Consider the following 23,469-nt stretch of genomic DNA (forward strand, 5'->3'; position numbering starts at 1 on the left):
CAATTTCAAAACATCTATTTAGAAAAAGGGAAATATCTGTTTTCTGAATTTGAACTAAGCTATTCTACATGGATATCATCTGATAGTTAGAATAACAGAGTTTTCTGAAGGACACACTGGGGACGTTTTTTAAAAAGTGGTTTATTAACTGCATCAGTAAAATAATACCATATTGCTTACCCCAAAAGCTGGCACAGTTGTAAAATTCTTAAAGTTTTAAAGATGTTTGGTGTTTTGATGGGCGAAGTGTTTAGAAGATAAAGCGTCCCCAAAGCTAATTTGATTTGTTCTGCAGTTTGCTAACAATGGTGTTCTTTAGTGCCTAACCAAAGTGTTTCAGTGATGAGATGGCCAGAATACATTTTTAAAGTTAGACTTGTTTTTTAAAAGTAGCAATGTAATGTGAGATCTCTTAATTTTACTAAGGTGTCTAGATCATTACTATCAGATATACTTACAAAAGTAAAGTTTAACAATTGATTCAAGGAACTGCAACATAGACAACTTGATAAGTATTTATTGACTGAAAGGATATTTTTACTGAAAAAGCTGTATATGAATCAGATTTTTGTCCATTGCATCATAATTTTAAATTTAGTATGATTTATTTTGTAAGAAAAGGAATCTCCCAAATTTATATTTGCATCAAACCCAAATTTTCATAGATCAGAATTGCTTGGAGTAAGGGCTCCTTTAAGATGCCTTGTGTTGTGTAAGATCTTGTTTATTCTTTTTGAGGTTGCTAAGGTACAGAAAGTTTGACTTTTTTTTAAGGGCAGTAGTTATTCACCAGTTTATAAACAGTTAAGTAAAAATAGATTTCTAAGGGTCTTCAATTTGTAAGTAATAAATCATCCACGTTGAAATAGTTGACCTGGATTCTATTTACTTAAGAATGTGGAATGTTTTATAAACATACCAAGAGTTACAAATATAGAAGAGAGGAAATAAAGAATTGCACTCTCAGTAATATGCAGTATACATTTGTGCCTATATGAAATTTTAGTCAAAGCATTCTAATACATACAGTAAAGCATGTTAGAATTGGGTCTAAATTAAGACTAGTCTCTAAGTAACAGAAAGTCTACTTTGTTGCAACCCTGTTTGGTCCTGTAAGTTGTTGTTCAATCACTCACTCTGTCCGACTCTTGGTTCCCCATGGACTGCAGCACGCCAGGCTTCCCTTTCCTTCACTATCTCCTGGAGTTTGCTCAAACTCATGTCCCTTGAGTCGATGATGTCATCCAACCATCTCATCCTGTGTCGTCCCCTTTTCCTCTTGCCCTCAATCTTTCCCAGCTTCAGGGTCTTTCCCAATGAGCTGGTTCTTTGCATCTTGTGGCCAAAGTATTGGAGGTTCATTTTCAGCATTAGTCCTTTCCAGTAACTATTCAGTGTTGATTTTCTTTCGTATTAACTGGTTTGGTCTCCTTTCTGTCCAAGGGACTCGAGAGTCTTCTCCAGCACCACAGTTTGAAAGCACCAGTTCTTCAGGGCTCAGCCTTCTTCATAGTCCAACTCTTGTATCCATACAGGACTACTGGAAAAACCATAGCTTTCGACTGACTTCACCTGAAGTTGCAAGCCTTCAATTGACTGGAGTTCCAAAATAATTAAGAGACAGATTCTGCTAGTGTAATAGTTGTCTGGGTGAGGAGACAGTTTCCTGGTGCTTCATACTCTGCCATCTTCTGAGAATCCTTTTCCTCTAGTCTTTCTAAAGACGGTCCCCATGTCTCCACCACCAACACCTAATTCAGCTATTCTCTTTAGTTTCTTCAGCTTTTTCCCCTTCTCTCTCATACTTTCTCCTTCTCCTCTTTCTTCTAATTCAGTGGGTCTTTTTTTTTTTTTTTAAGAAAATCTTTTGGTGATCACAAGTTCTTTTAAGAATTTGAAGAAAATTACCTATGGATTGTCCGCCTAGAAAAATCCATATATCTCCCAGTAAGAGCCGATAGTTGAGACCCATTGTTGTTATTGTTTAGTCGCTCAGTCTTGTCTGATTCTTTTGAGACCCCATGGACTGTAGCCTACCAGGCTTTTCCATTCATCAAACTTAGACAAAAATACTGGAGCGGGTTGCTGTTTCCTTCTCCAGGGGATCTTCCCAACCCAGGGATCGACCCTGCATCTCCTGCACTGGCAGGTGGATTGTTTACCACTGAGCCAACTGGAGGCTCTTCAGAGGTCCATTATTGTTATTGTTTAGTTGCTAAGTCATGTCTGACTCTTTCCAACCCCGTGGACTGTAGCCCATCAGGCTCCCCTGTCCATGGGATTTCCCTGGCAACAGTACTAGAGTGGGTTGCCATTTCCTTTTCCAGGGGATCTTCCCAACCCAGAGATCAAACCCTTATCTCCTGCACTGGCAGGCACATTCTTTACTGCTGAGCCACCTGGGAAGGCCTTCAGAGGTGCCTGAAACCCCACCAGGGGAGCCCTTGTTATAACGATGCCTGGCTGTCAACTTGACACTCTGGGCAGGAGAGATGCTACCCGTGGCTCAGGATGCTCACTAAGGGACTGGTGAATGGAAGCTTCCCTCTCACAGATTTGTAGGAAGTCTCTGAAAATGGTTAGAAAAACCTCTTTCCCAGAGTGTGAAATCATGACACCGTTTCCATGTTTATCCACCAATTGGCATGTTTATCCAATGACATTAAACTGGTATGTGTATGAGGTAGTTACTTATACCTTACAAGACAGACTTGTGGCTGCCATTCATTTAGAACACGTAGGGATGACAGGCTAGTTTAAGTGAGGACCGATCTGAATACATCTGTGTATTTGTGTATGTGTGTGTTTTAAGTCTGGTTTCTCATCAATAATACGACATGATATATATGTTCCAATAGGAATAATAACAGCCAACTATTTTCTAGATAGATGTTCCTTGGGGTCTCTTTTTACCCTTTCAAAGCCATATTAATTACTGATATATGAAAAAGTGATATAGAAGTAGTCAAGAAAACAGTCTGTTCCTTCAAGGGGGTTAAATGTTCTTTTGGAAAGTGTGTTCAGATTCTAAATTTCTATAGTAAACTGTTTTTTGGAGGGGATACCAAGGTGTACTTCATGCTGGCTATGGATTAGAGGGTCAGAATTGACAAGGTTGCTCAGTACTCTGTGATGACCTGGATGGATAGGATGGTGGAGATGGGAGGGAGGTCCAAGAGAGAGGGGATATATGCATACATTTAGCTGACTTGCTTCATTGTACAGCAGAAATGAACACAACAATTGTAAAGCAATTATACCTCAATTTTTAGAAAATAAAAAGAGGCTTCTTCAAAACCTCTAAAAATTGATGAGGTTGAGAAATTAAAAAACAAAACAAATAATGAAGTTACAATGTTCTGTCCTGGATGTTTCTGGAGTGGCCCGTGCAGCATGGACACGGGAGTGTACAGCCTGGTTGGTGATGTAGACTTTTCTTATCTGGGTTGACCAAGAAGCAATGCCCTTGAGGGACTGTTCAGTGGTTCCATATGCTCCAGAGCAGACAACCAAGGAATTCACCTTAAGTGGTAATTTTTGATTTTTATTTTCTTCAGGATTGAATTCACCAGTTGGATCTTCCAGTGAGACCAAGTAAGTAGAAATAAGATTGAGTAACTGGTAACAGAAGTTCAGTTTAAACCAACAACTTAAAAGTCTCATTTCTCTCACACTTTTATCCAGCCAAATTAGATCTGAGTGTAGAATAATGTACACTTAAATCATGGTGAGTGCACATGGTTAGTTCTGCTTTCTTTCCCCTCACCCTGCCTTTTTTAAAATTTATTTTTTAATTGGAGGAAAATTGCTTTACAATGTTGTGTTGATTTCTACTGTACAACAACAGAGTCAGCCATGTGAAAATGTTAGTTGCTCATTCATGCCCGGCTCTTTGTGACCCTTTGGACTTCACGCCAGGCTTCTCTGTCCATTGGGATTCTCCAGGCAAGAATACTGGAGTGGGTTGCCATTCCCTTCTCCAGGGGGTCTTCCCGACCCAGGAATTGAAACCCTGCATTGCAGGCTAGTTCTTTACCATCTTAGCCACCAGGGAAACCTGTTCCCTCCCTCTTAAGCCCTCCTCTCCTTCCCTGACTCCACCCCTCTGTGTCATCTCAGAGCACCAGACTGAGCTGCCTGTGTTACACAGCAGCTTCTCACCAGCTGTCTGTTTCACACATGGGTAGTGTATCTATCTTGATGCTACTTTCTCCATTCATCCCATTCTCTCCTTCCCCCACTGTGTCCACAGGTCTGTTTTCTACATCTGTGTCTCCATTCCTTCCCTGCAAATAGGTTCATCAGTACCATTTTTCTAGATTTTGTATGTATGCGTTAATTAATATATGAAACTTGTCTTTCTTTTTCTGACTTACTTCACTCTGTATAACAGGCTCTGGGTTCATCCACCTCACTAGAGCTGACTCAGATTGATTCTTTTTTATGGCTGAGTAATATTCCATTACTCATTGTTCCACACACCACATCTTTTTTATCCATTTATCTGTAGATATACATCTAGGTTGCTTCCATGTCCTGGCTGCTGTAAACAGTGCTGCAGTAAACATTGCGGGTACATGTGTCTTTTAGAATTGTGGCTTTCTCAGGGTGTGTTCCCAGTAGTGGAATTTCTGGGTCATATGGTAGATATATTCCTAGTGTTTTTGAAGAAATCTACATTCTGTTCTCCATAATGGCTGTATCTGTTTACATTCCCACCAACAGCATAGGAGATTTAGTTCCCTTTCCTCCACATCCTCTCCAGCCTTGGTAGATTTTATGATGATGTCCATTTTGACTGGTATGAGGTGATACCTCATTGTAGTTTTGATTTGCATTCCTCTAATAATTAGTGATGTTGAGCATCTTTTCCTGTGTTTATTGTCTATCCATAGTGCTGTTTCCTTTTAAGTGGTTCTGTTTATTTAAAAAACTTGGAAATGAGAAGTTGTTTGGCTCACTCAGTTTGGGTTTATTGTAAAACTCAGTTGCCAGAAAAAGAGCGTCCAGTACTGGTTTGTGCTGTGAGTGCGTGAAGTGGACCATGAGTGAACCGGAGAAGGCATGGCCCTGCTGCTTTTTTCCTTCCACCCACAGAAGGAAAGCTCTGATGGTCAACAGATGGCGTTTGTGGATGTCTGGCCTCATGAATGCCTGGATGCAGGCGCCAAAAATGGTGGTAGACCCAATCACACCACGCCTGTGTTTTCACTCTTATTCCCTGGGGCTGGTAAAAATAATGCTGGGAAGAAACAGAAAGCTGGAGAGAAAAGTGGGCGCTGTGCTATAATTGGTAGATGACATTTGTCATAAAAAGGGATCAGTTTGACAGCCATGGAGAGAAGCTGTTTTGCCCCGGTCCAATGTGATATGTCTTCATGGGTGAAGAGCTTTACTTTCCGACTCCCCAGTGGTAGCAGCATAGCACCAACAGCTGAGAGAAAAGTAACTGTTTCCCCTTTTCACTCATACTTAACGCTCCCCTAAAACAGAATTTGAACAAATATTTAAAGGTGCAAAATACTATTTGAAATGAACATTGTAGTAATATCTTGGCATAGTGGCTACAAAATACTTCATTGCTTGGCAGAAGAGAGGGGTAGAGGCAAGTGGCCCATTAGCATCGAGGAAGGCTTCTTTCACTCAGTAAAAGGCAAAGAAGTATATTCTTCATGCTATTGGAAATGTGTTGTGGAAATGTGGTGTTTCCATTCCTTTAGCACAAACAGATCGTTTGGTTTCATTTTAAAGTGGGAGAAAAACAGTCCATGTGGGGAATTACATGTGGTGGTTGTGTAATCCCTTGTGACACCACATGGGATCGTGGACCCAGCGCCCAGACAGACCCTCCCCATGAGGCTGAGCCCTTCTTGACCCACAGATGAGGAAATGAGGGGCCCCGGAGAGAATGCAAGACTCGTTCAAGATCACACAGTCAGGCTATGGCAGCATTACAGCTTCCTTACAGAAGTGAGTTTAACCACGAAAAGCTTATTAGTAAGTTGTCCTCACCTGCCTAGCTAGGTTATCTTTTAACTGTGACTTAAAGCCTTCCTTGTGCAGCTCCGAGACCATCTTTGGAACCTTCCAGAACCCCCTGAGTTGGGCCAAGGGTTCCTCCTCCTACGTCATTTATTGCCTCTCTCTGTAGCTCTTGTTATATTTTGTAGAAGTCATCTGGTTATTTTTGTATATGAATGCTGCACATACATTCATCTTCACAGTTTATTCCTTTTCATTCTTCTTTGTACTTTATAGGAATGTAGTATGGACAAGCTTTAGTAACGCCCCCCGCCACCTCCTATCTGCGTGACAGTTTTTTAATGGCTCCCTGGGATGCTGTGTGTTAATTACTAAAATTATGAGTCTCACCAGTGGTATTTTCAGGAGGTTAGAGCTTGCTCTAGGTTAGAACATATAGTCTTTGCAAACCTAAATTATCTGACAATAGAAAGCCATTTTGAGTCAGATTGACACTACTGGACAGACTTGGGCAGGGTGGGAGTGGCCTGCACGGTGGATGTCAGTGATGACCAGCTGGAGATAAGTGAGGCCCCTTTGTTCTGCTAGTGGCGACAGTATTACAGGAATGAGAATGGGATAACCTTCAGGAACCCTAAATTGCACCCCTGGACAAATCAGAACTATTAACATTGACAGGAACCTGAAGCCTTAGTGTTACTGAGAGCCCAAGTTTGATATGTTTTTTTGCACTTAGTTTTCCTATTAAAAATATATACATCAAACAAGTGTAGAGCATCGTATTTTGAACATCTGTGGACCCACCAGTCAGCTTTATTAGACCTTAACTTTTCTTAAACAGAACCTAAATTTATGTATTTTCAATTTACTTTGTGTTTTTGTTAAAAATTTTTGTTAAAGTTTGATACACAATGTTGTGTTAGTTTCAGGTATATAGCAGAGGGATTCGGTTATACACATATATGTGTATATGTATCGGAGAAGGAAATGGCAACCCACTCCAGTGTTCTTGCCTGGAGAATCCCAGGGACGGGGGAGCCTGGTGGGCTGCCGTCTATGGGGTCACAGAGTCAGACATGACTGAAGCGACTTAGCAGCAGCAGCAGCAGTGTATATGTGTGTGTGTGTGTATGTGTTACTGCTCAGCAGTAAAGAATCCGCCTGCCAGTTCAGGAGACGAAGGTTCAATCCCTATGTCTGGAAGATCTCCTGGAGAAGGAAATGGCAGCCCACTCCCGTATTCTTGCCTGGGAAATCCCATGGCCGGAAGAGCCTGGCAGGCTACAATCCATGGGGTCACAGAGTCAGACCCAGCTTAGTGACTAAACAACTATTTTTATATATTCTTTTCCAGATTCTTTTCCGTTACAGGTTTTTGCAAGATATTAAATTTAATTCCTTAACGATAACCTTTTGGTATTTTGTATTCTTTTCCTTCCCTATCCAGAGGTCACTATTATGAATTTGGCGTTTGTTACTCAGAGATTCTAAAGTTGACTCTTTGGGGCCTCCTCGCTAAGGCAAGGGCTCTGTGTGATGGAACAGGAGCTGTGTCTTGTGGCAATAAAACCATAGTTTTGGAGCCATGGTGAGACTCATAAAGATTTGAAATGTGGCAGTGAAATCAGACTGCAGAGCCAGGGTTCCCAGACCCTAGATTCTTGACTAGTTGGAATTTCCCCGGGGGACAAGGAAGGACGGTGGACCCCGAAAGTCACTCATCAGGGTAAAGCTCAAACAGACATGGCTTGAGGAAATGTATCATTTAGGAGTAATGCTTTTCAAACATTTTTCTACTGTAACCCACAATAACAAACAAATTTTGCAAAGTGACCCTCAATACTTGGGCGCGCGTGCACACACACACACACACACACACACACACACAGAACACATACCTCCGAATGAAGCTTTTACATGAAATAATACCTATTCTTTCTTTCTTAGCTGCACTGCAATATGGTCTGTTTTTTTTTTTTGTTTTTTTTTTACAAAAGCAATTTGTTCCAATAAATTGATTTCCCAGGCCATTAGTAGATCGGAACAGTTAAAACAATAGCAGCAAACCCCCTGGGTTTGCAGAACTGTGATTTGTTTCCTGGAGCAAAAGTTTGTCTAAAGGGTCTTTTAGGTTAACTCTACTGCACATCTTTATTAGCAGCTGTTTTCTACTGATGGCCTAAGCTTCAAGAGTTATGCCACGATTTACTAATAAAAATTCGATGTAAAACTAAGCAGAATTCAGAGCTCTTTTGAGGTTCAGGTTATTCTGTGTCATGTTGCTTTTCCTCCTCAGAGCCCTTCATCCTCTTCAACGATTGCTTTAAGGCAGCCTGTCTCAATTAAGTAAACAGAGCTCGAACACAGTGACTTAACTATACTTTATAAATTCATGATTGTTAAGCCACAAAATCAACCTTTCCAAATAAAACTGAGTGTAAGTCAAACTGCCAGGAGAAAAAGAACAGCTACGGAGTCTTTAACTCTCCTTTCACCCTAGTTTACCCCCTCTCTGTATTAACTGAAGTCTACACAAGGAATAAAGCGATGTACGTGTTGCTTCATGTTTACTGAATGTCACCCATTTTTGTGTAATCAGACTGCCATCCTCTTCACAGAGCTTTGTTATTGTTGTTTAGTTGCTAAGTCATGCCCTACTCTTTTGAGACCCCGTGGACTGTAGCCCACCAGGCCCCTCTGTCCATGGGATTTCCCAGGCAAGAACACTAGAGCGGGTTGCCATTTCCTTCTCCAGGGGATCTTCCTGACCCAGGGATTGAACCCGGGTCTCCTGCATTGGCAGGCCGGTTCTTTACCGTCTGAGCCACCAATAACCCCTCTTCACAGAGCTGCCTGATGATCCTCATAAGAGCAGGCGTTGTGACAGCACCTCTGTCCAAAGACGTGTATGTAATTGAACCCAGAAAGGTGCAACTCCAGGGAGGCAAAGGGGAAAATTACGTCTCATGCGTATTAAACACGCAGTTGTTGGAGATGATGAACTAGATTGATTCCAAGATGCTAAAATGAGTCAGCTTTCTCCAAAATCCTACCAGCAACCACTTTACAAGGGAAACAAGGGAGCTGGTTTCTAAAATCTGGAAGAAGCAGAGGGTTTTGTTTAAGCCAGCTATTTTTTCACAGAAGAGGAAATGCAGAGCTACCTCAGGAAATTTAAATGGGACTGTTGAATAACTGGGGAGGAATGTCTCCTTGGGATGAGAAGGCAAAGAAAAGTTCAGCTGATTTTGAGGGAGAATAACAAAAGTGACAGTGTGCGTGTTGTGTGTGTGACTGTGTGTAACTTCTAGAACGTTCTGGTCTTATGACCCCTTTCTATTTTTAAGAATTATTGAGAATTCCAAAGAACCTTTGTTGATGTGGCTCTTTTTTTTTTTTTTGCACCATTTTAGGAATTACGATTGAAAAGCTTAGAACATTTACTGACTTATTAAAGACAATGACAAACTCATTATATATTATTAATAACATAAACATTTTTATTTTTAAAAAATCAGTTTTTACCCCCCAATAGTGAAAAGTTGTTATTATTTTGTATTTTTGCAAGTCTCCTTAATGCCTGGTTGACTATGACACTTACATTCTCATAACTGCTCCTGCAAACCATCTATTGTGATCTGTTGTTTGGGTTGAAGTATATGGGGGAAGGTTTAGTGCACCCAGATGTGTTAGTTGGAAAAGAGAGGCTCTCACAGTCCCCTGAAGGGGACTCTCTGACTTCCAGGGGTCCTTGGGTCACATTTTGAGAACCACTATAGTATAAAGTAGTTTGGAAGCATAAACGAGTGGTGAGATTACTGTGTTAATCCCTCTGTTGTGTCCAACTCTTTGCGACCCGGTAGACTGTAGTCTGCCAGGCTCCTCTATCCATGGATTAGAAGTGGAAGAGAAGAGCTCCTTCAGAGGTGTTGCAGTGATTAAGGGGAGAGGTCAGGTGGGGCAGGGCTTAGATGTTGGCAGAAATGGAGAGAAAGCTCCCAAACTTGAAAGACGTTTTGAAGGCAGAATTACCAAGATTTGGAATAGGGCATAAAACAGAAGAAAGAGTCAAGATGGCCAGTAAGAGTTGTTTTTTTTTTTTGGTGTCTGCCTTTATTATTTTTAATTAATTAATCTGGCTGTCCTGGGTATTTGTTGCTGCACACGGGCTTTCTTAATTGCATCAAGCCCAAGCTGCTCTGTTTGTGGCGTGCAGGCTTCCTCACTGCGAAGGCTTCTCTTGCCGCGGAGCGTGGTTCTCGGGTGCCCGGGCTTCAGTGGTTGCAGTTCACAGGCTCTGAAGCTGTGGCTCTCGGGTTATGTGTGGGTTCAGTAGCTGTGGTGCATGATTTGCCCTGTGGCATGTGGCATCTTCCCAGGGCAGGGATTGAACCCATTTCTCCTGCATTGACAGGTGGATTCTGAATCACCAGACCACCAGGGAAATGCTAAGTATTTTCAAGTATAGAACATCTGAAAAATATTTTCTCTCTTACACCCAACCTTTACCCTTTTCTGAAAAGTGTCCCAATGAGGTTCACTGAAGTCTTATTTTTTTTTCCTCCCCCCAGAGTTGTCCTGCCCATCCCAGGGCTTTGGAGAAAGTCAACTGCTTCCCAGCCTTCACTGGTCACAGTCACTTCCAGAAGAAAAGGAAGACCTATGACATCCCTGGGGACTTGGGACCTATGACCTCCCAAGGAGCGTCCTTGCTCACTTTGCTCGGGCCCTGCAGTCAGTGAAGGGCTGTGGGTCCAGCTCCTGTGTGCACCGGACGCCTGCAGTTGCCCCCTCTTATGCACTCCAGCACCCCCATCAGCTCCCTCTTCTCCTTCACCAGCCCGGCAGTGAAAAGACTGCTCGGCTGGAAGCAAGGAGATGAAGAGGAAAAGTGGGCGGAGAAGGCGGTGGACTCTTTAGTGAAGAAGTTAAAGAAGAAGAAGGGAGCCATGGACGAGCTGGAGAGGGCGCTCAGCTGCCCGGGGCAGCCCAGCAAGTGCGTGACCATCCCCCGCTCCCTGGACGGGCGGCTGCAAGTGTCCCACCGCAAGGGGCTGCCCCACGTCATCTACTGCCGGGTGTGGCGCTGGCCGGACCTGCAGTCTCACCACGAGCTGAAGCCGCTGGAGTGCTGCGAGTTCCCATTCGGCTCCAAGCAGAAAGAGGTGTGCATCAACCCCTACCACTACCGCCGCGTGGAAACGCCAGGTGGGTTTCCTTCATGGTTTAACTGTGACAGGTAAGAGGGCGCCTCCCGGTTAGTGGAGAGCCATGGGCCACCGTCAGGAGAAGGAACCCCTACCACCATTGCAAGAGAGACAGGAAGAGGGAGGTTCAGTTTGGAGAGGCCGATCCAAAATTTTGTAGTCAGAGTAACTTAGACAGAAGATCTTTCGTTTCAGTATAGATGTAAGCTTTGTGTGATTTTGGAAAATGCCATTTTATTTTGATGTATTTTCGAGTCATCGTCAAGTTCTTGAAAGGTCTAAATATGGCCTTGACGTGATCAACTGTTTTTTTAAAAAAATCTTTCTCCCCAGTTCCTCCCCTTGAGCTCAGCTGTACTGAACTAAACCAGCCGCACTCTCCCCACGCTAAAGTAAGCAGAGATGTTCTCTAAACTAAGCAGATGATGGAAGAGTTACTGGAAACCCTTCCAAGACTGAAAATAATGGCAGTGAGGGGAGATTGGCAGCTCTTCTTAAATATGACTTTAAATATAGGAAAGTATTAATCCTAAAACGTTTCAGGCACACACGTGTGTGTAAGTCCGGTGCTTCATCTTTGTTCCTTCATACTGGTGTAACAGTTTGACTGCTTTTCTCTTTGAATGGTGTTCTGCAGCTACAGGGATGCAGTTTTTGAGGGAGCTTCCTCTCCCCATTCCTGGAGAGGCCGGCTCATGCACTCTGGAAAGCAGCCCATGGCCATCAGGCAGCAATTCTGTCTAGGAACGCAGGTGGTGGGGGAGTCCAGCAGCCGCCTGGCTCCCTCCTCGATTCAGTTAACCTTGTAGCCATCCCTGTTAAGTCCTGCCCAGCCTAGAGCAATCTTAGTGAGGTGACCTTTCAGGCTCCTAAATCTTGCCATCATGCTGTTAAACTGATGTCAAGGATGTTACCTGCCTGAGGGTGGACGCTTCTCACAGTCATGTCACTCAGGATACAGGATGAGACCATGATGAAAAAGGCCCACCTTCCTGGTGAATCCAATATGTTTGCCCTGCATCATATACCTCTTTGCTTTCTTCTCTTTCTTGCTTCTCTCTGGGCTTTCTTCATCTACTTTAAAAACATGTCATTAAGGAGTTTATGACAGAAAAGACTTGATTCTTTTTGTTCCTAAGATTTGAGTTATAGTAAGCATTCAGAATAATACAGTCCATGAAAACTGTTCATCAGGAAATCATTTTTCTCTCCCTCAGTAATGTAGTTATTAGATGTGTTTGTAAGATGTATCAGGCGTTCCTTTTGAACACTCGAAACCCTGATTTTAAAGGATTATTTGATGTTTTCATTTTTCATATTATATGAGGTTTTTCAGGAATAATAGTATGAATGTTTTTACATATGGCAGGTTTCATATCTTGGTATTTTAGGTTTGAGTTTCCAAGATGAAAGATGGCTAAATATGGTATTAATTTTAAGGTGATGTTTAAGCTTTTTTTATTCCTAACTTTGATTTTTTAAATAAAAAGACAAATTTTATATCTAGCTTTCTGCCCAGGCTTAAAGTCAATATTTTGAGAACAATGAAAGATGCTAATGTTCAGCAAATGTGCTGGGTCCCTAATTACCATAAAACAACTGAAGTTTTGCCTTTGAAATCTCTCATCTTTTGACCACCCATGCTTGGAACCTTGAAGGCTGCATTCTAGAATTTTTTTTTTTCCTTCTCACAACCTACTAAAATAATCTATTTTAGTGCTTTTCAAACTATCTGCAGTGAAGCACCAGTTTTTAAAAAGCTTCCAATCCATCAAATATCAATATTTTTACAATACAAATAAACTACTGGGCAGATGAAATTTTTAAAAGGCTTAAAAATGCAAGCTTGATTTTAAAAAATACAACCTCAATATTTTTTCTTACTGTTCATTTCAACAGATATAAAATTACTCTGTCAAGTGGCTATTAAGTTTCTAAACACAAACTTTCGGTTTGAATACTTGTATCTGGATGGACTGGCACCCAACAGCTGGTAAAGTCTCACTAGTCCTCCGACCTCACTTTGTGTGGCCTGTGTCTGGTAGAAGCCTTGCAAAAATGTTTTCAGGGCTCATAACAATTTTTCTTCATGCAGCCAGAGGTGATTTCAGTATATTCTCCTCTCTGTTAAATTCCCACACTTTATCAAAACCACATGACTTTTGAAAAAGATACAAAAGCTTTTTTCAGCTTCGCACTGCAGTCCCTTACAGACAGTTAACTCCTTCCATTATCTGCCACCAGGTCATGCTTAGATAGTGTGGTATTTAAAAGGTAGCATCATGTTGAGGGGCTTCCCAGGTGGTTCAGTGGTAAAGAATCCACCTGCTAGTGGAAGAGATGTCAGAGACTCAGGTTCAATCCCTGGGTTGAGAAGAGCCTCTGGAAGAGGAAATGGTGACCCACTCCAGTATTCTCGCCTGGGATATCCCATGGACAGAGGAGCCTGGCAGACTACAGTCCATGGAGTCACAAAGAATCAGATGCGACTGAGCACACCAATGTCTGTAAGCTCACTAGGTCTTATTTGCAAGCAGCAGTTGTCACACAGAAATAGAACTGAGTGATTAAGAATAGCTATTGCTCTAGACTGAATATCTGTGTCCCCCCCAAATTCATATATTGAGAACCTCATGCCCAAGATGATATTGTATTAAGAGGCAGTGCCTTTAGATGGCTAGATCATGAAGCCAGACCCCCATGAGTGGGATTAGTGTCCTTATAAACAGGTCCCCAGAGAGAACCCTTGTCCCTTCCTGTATGAGGACTCAATGAGAAGGCAGCCTACAGCCCAGAAAGGGGCTCTGCCCAGAACCTGACCAGGCTGCACCCCCTTCTTGGACTCTCCAGCCTCTGGAATTGTGAGAAAGAGATTTCTGTTGTCTATAAAGCTTCCCAGTCTATGGTCTATACTTTCTAGTAGTCCACAGGGGCTAAGACAGCTGTGCTTTGAGTGAAAGTATTTACAAATATGATCAGTGCAATCCTAAAGTTAACAGATCTTGTCAGGCTAAATTACAACTCTGATGATATTATCAGTTTTCCTTACAAATCTCCACTGCCTTTAGTTTACTCAGAAGATGGAAATACATTATCAAGATGTTTGTCTCAATAAAGACAAATTCATCTTCTCTTTTGGTGCCTCAGATCTGCAAGCCATGGAGGAATGAAGGTCTCTGCATTCAGATATGAGGAATTCTGTTTATCAATGTTAAGGATACCCTATAGGTATATTAGAACTGAAGTCACAGAGAGTATTCAAATTCTTCATCCAAAAAAGAAAAGTGAGTGTTTATCTGATCATTGTTAACACTGTGCTCAAGAAGCATCATTGAAAAATAAGCCGTATGTCATTTAGTGTGTCAGCCCCTCACTTTCAGAGTATTCATGAGGCAAGACATCTTTTTATTCCTCTATATTCATGGAATATGTAAAAGGAGATTGAATGGCTTATCGTCTGTGTCATTTTTGCATCATGATATTGAGGATTGTTCTATAATGTCATAAGGCAATGTATGCAAATACTGGCTTTTAAAGGAGGGAGAAATCACTGTTTCCCTGCCACCCTCATTTGTAGTGGTTTAGCTTAAAACTGTTCATCTGCCTCTTGGAGTTTATATTCTACCTGTAGAACTGAAAATTATTGCTTGGTAAGAAGAGATAACTGTATGATAGTGGGTAAATGGTGGAATTTGTGATGGATTTGTTGTTACCATACTGTTCTTATTGTCTAAGAACAGTTATTATCTTATTGTCTGTTTACTGCAAAATATTTACTTTTTATGAAAGTTTTTATAGATACTTGCATTTTTTTTTTGTTTTTCATAGAGTTCTATTGTGGCATATAATAATAGGTTCTCTATATAAATTAAATTAAAAATAAAGCTCCAGCAGGTTGCACAGGTTGGCTGTTAATAAATACATCTCTGGGTAATTGTGCCCCAAGACCAGCTCATGACCACTGTCCCTCAACCAGAGAATTATACAAAAATAAATACAGGCTTGCGGGTGGGGTGGGAGGGGAGGACATGCCCAATTCCATTCTGCAAGTTCTTACACCATCCCCCCCGTGCCACTTCTCTCCACTGGTATTGCCACAGGGAACCCCGTGCTCACTGGAGAGCTGAGGGACAGAGAGGCCTCTCTGCAGTCGAGCATTCTCAGAAGCAAAGGACTGTTCACTGAACAGACCACACATCCCATCTGAACCCTCTGGGGCGGGAGGAGGTGATGCAGGGGCTGCCCCTCCCCAGAGAGGGGAAACCTGCTATTGCTCATCTCACAAGCAGCTCCTACAAGAACCAGACCAGAGAAAGGCTAGCTCCAGGAACAATTTCTTTTAATCATTCTTGCTTGGTTCTTCTGCTAGCTCTCTCCATTATTACTAAAAAAAAAAAATAGATAATTCTAAATAATATGCTTATACATCTATTTCTAAATTTATCACTTTTAGCTAATTTCATTGACTCTAACATAAAAGGTGAAGATTTAGTTAATTTATATCACCTTTATCCTTTCTTCCTTTTCTCAATCTATATTTTGGTTTATATTATATTATCATTTAAGTTAATATAATATTATGTTATTTTTTGCTATTATATTAATTTCCAGTGTGGGATTTGGGGGTACAAATTATTTCCCTTTGAAAGATTATTAGTCCATTGCCTTTAAAAAAATTATTTATTTTATTTTTTGGTTGAACCAGATCTTCGTTGCAGTGCAAGGCTTCTTATTGCAGAGGCTTCTCTTGTTGCAGAGCATGAGTTCTAGAACTGGGGCAATAGCTTTGGCACCTGGGCTTAGTTGTTTCACATCATGTGGGATCTAGTTGCTGGCTCAAGGATCGAACCCATGTCCCCTGCATCGGCAGGCAGATTGTTAACCACTGGACGCCAGAGAAGTCCAGTCTGTTGCCTTTTGTGGTCCAGCATCGATGACAGGAAGTCATAAATTGGTTTCTCATGTCCTTGTGGTGACTTTGAGGTGATCCTCTGGGAGCTTTTGTCCTTAGATGTTTGAAATTCGAGATGGTATGACTATGATGGATCTTTTTTTCCCTCGTTGGGCGGTATACTCTGTGGCTGTTTTCAATCTGATGACACAGATCCTTCTTCAGGCTCCGAGACATTTTCCCCTGTTGTTTCTTTGATCACTTCCTCTGTCTGTTTCCCCTGCTTCTCCTTCTGCAACTTAAGTTGGTCCCAGCTCACCCCTCAACAACACTCCATGGAATAACTTCTTTCTGCCAAGCCTGGGGACACTTCAGAAGCCAGTGGGCACTAGGGATGTCTGGGCAATGCTTGCTCTTGAGAATTGCATCTGTCCTTGTTTTTGTGTTGAATCAGGAGCAAAAGCACTTATGTTCTTTTTAAAGTAGGGAACCCAGAGAGAAACATACTAAAATGAACAGATAAGTTCTCTATTACTGCTTCATATTCTACTTATTCACTTTTATTATTATTCACTGTTTATCTTTTACTTTATAATTTTTACTTACCTTTAAATCTTTCTGGTAAAGACAAGTAGAATATTTTTACTTAACCAGCACCATGGAGCCTAAAAATTTAGGCTAGTCATCTAAATAATTCAACACAGTTCCTGAGATATTTTATATTAGATAGATATTTTATATCTAAATAAAAATATCCAGGGCATGACTTGGGGTTTCATCATGAGCAATAGAAACTGATTTTGATTAAAAAAAGAAAGAAAGAAAGAAAAAACACTTTAATGGCAGAATCAGAAGAGGTGAACGATTAGATCCCCAGAAGGTCAGGTAACAGGGCAGCTCTAGTCATTTCTGCTGTGGGAATGAATAGGCAGTTCTTAAGACTACTAACTGGAGAAGGCAATGGCAACCCACTCCAGTACTCTTGCCTGGAAAATCCCATGGAAGGAGGAGCCTGGTAGGCTGCAGTCCATGGGGTCGCTAAGAGTCGGGCACGACTAAGCGACTTCACTTTCACTTTTCACTTTAATGCATTGGAGAAGGAAATGGCGACCCGCTCCAGTGTTCTTGCCTGGAGAATCCCAGGGACGGGGGAGCCTGGTGGGCTGCCGTCTCTGGGGTCGCACGGAGTCGGACACGACTGAAGCGACTTAGCAGCAACAGACTACTGACATCAGGAGGATTCTCCTCTAAACTTTTCCTAAATTGGCTGCGAGGAGTGAAACCATTGCTTTAGCTTGATTGCCAGACTCCCTTTTGGAGACGAGATGGGACCATCTTGGACAGTGCCAGGAGGAGCACACAGAATGATGGACAGGTTGTGGCCCGAGTGGACAGACCGCAGCAGCCCGCGTCCACTCTGTGTTTGGGGACGCCGAGCCGAGGATCTAACGCATCGGTTCTTCCTCCCCCAGTGCTGCCGCCCGTGCTGGTACCCCGACACAGCGAGTACAACCCGCAGCTCAGCCTCCTGGCCAAGTTCCGCAGCGCGTCCCTGCACAGCGAGCCTCTCATGCCGCACAACGCCACCTACCCCGACTCCTTCCAGCAGCCTCCGTGCCCGGCCTTCCCGCCGTCGCCCGGGGCCCCGTTCCCGCCGTCCCCGTGCACGGCCGGCTACCCCCACTCCCCGGGCAGCCCCTCCGAGCCGGAGAGCCCCTTCCAGCACTCAGGTCAGTGCCGGCCGCGGTCTCCTGGGATGCGAGCCAACGCGGTTGTGTGGGCGGGGCCATCGTGAGCACGATTTGTCATTTGCAGTTCAAACCGCAGGCTCTAGGGGGCCCTTGGACCCTGCCAACCCTCTTGATCAGGACTCAATCCATTTTGGAGCAGCCATCAGTTTCTTTTTCTTTTTTAAAAAATTTTATTGGGGTGTAATTGATTTACAGTGTTGGTTAACTTCAAGTGTATAGCAAAGATATACATATTCCACTCTTTTTTAGATTCTTTCCCCATATAGGTCATTATAGTGTATTGAATAGAGTTCCCTGTGCTATACAGTAGGTCCTTATTACTTAGCTATTTTATATATAGTCGTGTGTATGTATGTATGTATGTATGTATGTATGTATGTGTCAATCCCAGTCTTCCAATTTATCCCTCCCCTCTCTACCCCCAGTAACCATAAGTTTTTTCCCATAGGTTTATTTTTTACATATGTGACTCTATTTCTGTTCTATAGATGAGTTCCTTTGTAGCCTTTTTTTAGATGCCACATATAAGCAATGTTATATGATATTTGTCTTTCTCTGACTTGCTTCACTTGGTATGAGTTATCAGTTTCTTCTAGTAAAATAAGGAATATCAGGAGCTGACAAGTTCCTGCAGACATGCGTGAATGCGTTTGGTGCTGGCTGCTGTCATCCACCTCATTCAGGTCTTCCTGTGCTCATTTATTTAACAGATATTTATTGAGCTCTTATTATCTGTAAGCCTCACCTGGGGTGTAGGAGCTCTGAGAAACTAGATGGATTTTAACATCATCCTTGAGAATTTCCAGGGATTTTTCTTTTTTAATTTAAGGAATTAGAGGTAAGATTATAAAATACTTCTCTAACATAACCAGGAAGACGTGGCCTGCGGGCAGGCAGTGTAGTGGAATCAGTGGTAGGCCTCTTCTCTGACTGCCTGTCTCCGCAATCCAAGGGAGTCCTTTCCTTCAAAAGATGGATCTAAGTCAGGTAATGAAGGAGAGATTTACATACCTTGTGAGAGTGAGTTGAAGAATATCCCCAGCTCACAAGTTCCTAAGGGTGTTGTTATTTGGTTGCTCAGCTGTGTCCGACTCTTTGTAACCCCGTGGACTGTAGCCCACCAGGCTCCTCTGCCCATGGGATTTCCCAGGCAAGAATCCTGGAGTGGGTTGCCATTTCCTTCTCCAGGGGACCTTCTAGACCCGGCGATTGAACCCAGGTCTCCTGCACTGTCAGGCGGATTCTTCACCACTGAGCCACCTGGGAAGCCCTTCGAAGGGTGTGCACAAATGCATTTGGTGCCAGATGCTGAGACCTGCCTCTCATGTCTTCCCATAGTCACTTACTGGGTTGGCCAAAAAGTTGAGGTTTTTCCTTAAGATGTTACAGAAAAACCCCAACAAACTTTTTGGCCAACCCACTATTTGACAGTTATTTGTCAAGCTCTTATTGTGTGCAAGCATTGCCTTAGGGTTCGGAAAGGAGAATTAAAATGTTAATTGAAATTGTTCCTGTCCTCAGAAAACTTATAAAATGTGGGAAGATAGGGAGTTGTCCTGCCTCTTCCCTTCTGACTCACACCGTCAGTCATTCCTTTTGCCCCTCAACAATGCTTCTGCTATTTTCCATGTGTCTCTACCGTCACATCTGTCACTGTGTTTTGTCATTTCCTGCCAGTCTGTTTCCACCACTCAGAGGTCAGTCGCCTTCTCTTTTGTGCATCCAGCACAAAGAATCCACCTGCAATGCAGGAGACCCCAGTTCAATTCCTGGGTCGGCAAGATCCCCTAGAGAAGGGGTAGGCTACCCACTCCAGTATTCATGGGCTTCCCTGGTGGCTCAGATGGTAAAAAAAAATCCGCCTACGCGACTGAGCCACTGAAAAACAACAACGAAGTTTTGTGGTGGATTTCCTTCCAGTTTGTGCCCTTGTAATAAGCTAGATAAACGTTGCTCAACTTCCAGGTTCACACAGACCATGTGGCGATCTTATATAAATGCAGATTTTGATTCCCTGCATCTGGAGTGGCTTCTAAGAATCTGCATTCCTAAGAATTTCCTAGGTTGCTGCAGGGGCTGTGGTCCCAGGAACCACACCAAGAAGGGAAGTTCTAAAGGACTTTACTAATCAACATATCTCAGGGGGGATTCTTTCATAAGTGAAGGTCCATTTGGAAACCAAATAATAACCCCCTAATTTATCTGTTTTGTAAGTTTATGTTTTAGTGCTTATAAGAACACACTCTAGATACAAGAATTACTAGGATATACAAAGAAAAGAAAGATACTATAATCCATAGAAAGGCAGAAAAAGAACATGAGTGGCAAAGAAAGAAAGAACTCTGAAATTGGGTTTCTGAATTTACTGGCAAATTACTTTGAAAAATTTGGGGTGCAAACATAACATTCATCAATTTCCTAATAAATTAGATCTCTTCCTTTAAAGTGTATTTATGCCATGAAATAATAATCCCATATATACACAAAGAAGAATGTGATTCTATATGGAATTTTTTTCTTTCTTAACAATTTTAAATCATATGCAGTAGTTTTGCTTTGATTTTTTCATCATATCCGAACAATTATTTTTCATCTTTAGTTCTTTAGAAAAGGATACTCTTTACTATAGGAATTCATTTTGTCAGTAAAATGCTGTCTCTCAGCTGTAAAGATGACATGACCTTCTAAATTCCTTTTAGCTGTGTTTCCTTTGGGTAGGGGGATGAAGTTTACACACATCCACTCATACCAATGTTGCCTGGCCCCTCAAAAATAAAAAACTTATTTACAAAGATTCCAGCCTTGGGATAGTCATCAGGACATCGGCCCCTGTTCCCAGGTACGTGGACCAGATGAGCAGCCTGCAAGCAGCTTCCGTGAAAGACGCAGGTTTGAGAACAGCGCACAGCAGTCCGCTGGTTCTCACAGCCAGCCTTTGGGGGACAGCGGTCACCTCGGGTTCCTGGTGGAGTCGTCAGCTGGGAGGTCCCGGGCACGGTGGTAGTGATGTCCTGTCTGATTCACTTCTGTTTCAGATTTTCGGCCCGTTTGCTACGAGGAGCCGCAGCACTGGTGCTCCGTCGCCTACTACGAACTGAACAACCGTGTCGGGGAGACATTCCAGGCTTCCTCCCGAAGTGTGCTGATCGATGGATTCACAGATCCTTCAAATAACAGGAACAGATTCTGTCTCGGACTTCTTTCTAACGTAAACAGAAACTCAACGATAGAAAATACCAGAAGACACATAGGAAAGGGTAAAGGCAAATGTGTAATCCACTTCATATATTCTTCTGAGCTAACAAACACGGCAACAGAAATGAGCCATGGATTGGCTGCATGGCCTAGTGGGATGTTCCCAGGGCTGGGAGCTGGGAGACTGCTGGGGATACTGTTGGGGAGAGCGTGAGAACTTTGGGGGTCTTTTAGTGTCTCCACCTCTGAGGTAGACACAGCATCTTCTGGGGGATGGCGTAGGGTGGGTGTTAGGAAGATGAACAAGACGAGAAATACAAAGACAGGATGAAATGATTGAAGAAATGTAGCAAGAATTATTTTTGAGTTGCCTCAAATGCTAAATAGGATGACTTCTGAAGAAGAGGAATCTGTATCAGGTAAAGTTACCTTTAGAGACTGAGAAGGGAGCTCTTGAAAAAATCGATGACTTGTTCGTTTGGAAGCCTTTGGTAGGGGATTGGGGGTTTTCTTGTGTCCAGGCACTTTTACAACAGCTGAACAAGCACGGGCCTCACTCAGGTCTGGAAATGACGCCTTTAGAACCCACCTCATCGGTGTGATTGTCTAACCCTAGCCTGAGGCCTGGTTGAGGATCTTTAGTTATTGCTGTTTGTTTAGTTTTGACTGTGCTGAGTCCTCGTTTTGCACTTTTCTCTGGTTGTGGCCATCAGGGGCTGCTCTCTAGTTTCGGCCCACAGGTTCCTCATTGCCGAGGAGTCTCTGGTTGTGGAGCACGGGCTCTAGGGCGCGAGAGTAGTTGCAGCTCCCGGGCTCTAGGGCACAGGCTGAGTAGCTGTGGAGCACGGGCTTAGCTGCTCGTTGGCATGTGGGATCTTCCCAGACTAAGGATGGAACCTGTGCCTCCTGCATTGTCAGGAAGGAAGCCACCAGGGAAGCCCTCATATTTTCTTTTCTATCCAAAGAGTTGGCAGTCCAAATGATGCTTGGTTGTCCACTGAAATCACAGGTGTAAAGAAGCTTCAGGGCTATTTGATCTTTTCTCTCCCTGTCCAGCACTTACACCACCTTGGGAAGTAGCCACAAGCCTTTTCTTTCAAGTTTCCAGGGAAGAACCATTATTTCATGTGTGATGCAATCTGTGTTTTTCCTAACTATCTCCCTAATGTCTCCTGTTGTCAACCTACAGACCGTCGATTAGAGGCAGGCCGAATTTGTTCCCTGATGTTAACCCTTAATGGTGACAGTTACTTTATTTTATCCTGTGTCTTCCCGTAGTAGCTCTGTGGTGGCTTACGAGAAGCCTTTGTAGAGAAATGATAAATGAAAAAGAGAAAGTCAGAAGCTGAGAGTGAGTTGAGGAGATGAGTACAAGTATGTCATCCCTCAGAATTAGCACTGTGATTATGACTGTGGTTAAAATTTTCCCCTAGGCTCCCAGAGAGTTCAGAAAATGGAATCTGTAACTTCTATCCCAAGGAGGAAACATAGTCAGTCCTCACAGGAAGTGATACTTTTGACTTCTTAAATTTCTCAGGATGGTTTTACTTTGGAATGATTTTTATAAGAATCGTCAGGTGATCTAAAGATAGAATGTTAAGATGTACTGCTGTAGAGCCATTTGCTGCAGGGCTTTGCAGATTGGTCTGCACCAGAGACTTCTACTTAAGCCACTTGATCTAAAAATAGAATTAAAATATGCAGAGAGTGTTGAATATCTTCTGGGAAGCTTTCTGAAAGCAGTTTGTTCAAGGTGCTGCTGATGTGGATGGACAGATGTGGAGGGCTGGTGTCATGTTACTAACTGAGAGATAAGCTACAGGGTTAAAAAAACATCAGAGCAGGATCCAGAGAGCCTAGGAAACACTCACCTGGATGGAAGGACACCCCACCCTCAACAGGGTACCCAAGGCAAAGGCACAGTTTTCTCAGAAAGCTGCTTTGGAATTGCCTTAATGTGGGGGGAAAAAAAGGCAGGGTGGGGGGTGCTGGCTACAAGACATGCCGTAAAGCATGGCATGGGATATTTCCAAAGCAAGAATGATTAGTCTTCTGTGAAGTCAGGGGGACCTCTCACAGGGGCTCCTGTGGCTTCCCTGGTTCTGAGCTGCTTGGCTTTCTGGAGCACCAGCCTGAGTAAGTTTGCAGCCAAACACACCCCAAGATTAGGGAGCAAGTTAGCTTGTTAGTTAACTAACTGATTCCGTAATTGCGGAGTTAGTTACAGGAGATGCTCAAACTTCAGAGATACACATTCATCTCACAAATATTTATTGAGCATCCGCTCTGGGCCAAGCGATTCTGCCACTCAGGATATAGCAATGGGAAACAACCAAAACAAAACCAAAAACTCCTGGCTTCTTGGATTACCTACTACTAAAGAAAGACAAACAAGAAAGTATACACACACACACACACACACACACACACACACACACACACA

General features: G+C 42.8%; 1 protein-coding gene across 1 annotated transcript in view; it reads left to right on the forward strand.

Annotated features, from left to right (window-relative positions):
- SMAD9 (SMAD family member 9) overlaps window positions 1–23,469 on the forward strand; it is a 63,025-nt gene that overhangs the window by 26,010 nt on the left and 13,546 nt on the right. Inside the window, exons 2-4 of the mRNA XM_040267062.1 lie at window positions 10,554–11,190; window positions 17,553–17,810; window positions 20,867–21,088. Coding sequence (XP_040122996.1) covers window positions 10,779–11,190; window positions 17,553–17,810; window positions 20,867–21,088 — 892 coding nt within the window. The 5' untranslated portion in view covers window positions 10,554–10,778. The remainder of the gene's footprint in view (window positions 1–10,553; window positions 11,191–17,552; window positions 17,811–20,866; window positions 21,089–23,469) is intronic.

The sequence above is a fragment of the Oryx dammah genome, unplaced genomic scaffold (assembly GCF_014754425.2).
Source record: "Oryx dammah isolate SB20612 unplaced genomic scaffold, SCBI_Odam_1.1 HiC_scaffold_24, whole genome shotgun sequence".
NCBI lineage: Eukaryota > Metazoa > Chordata > Mammalia > Artiodactyla > Bovidae > Oryx > Oryx dammah.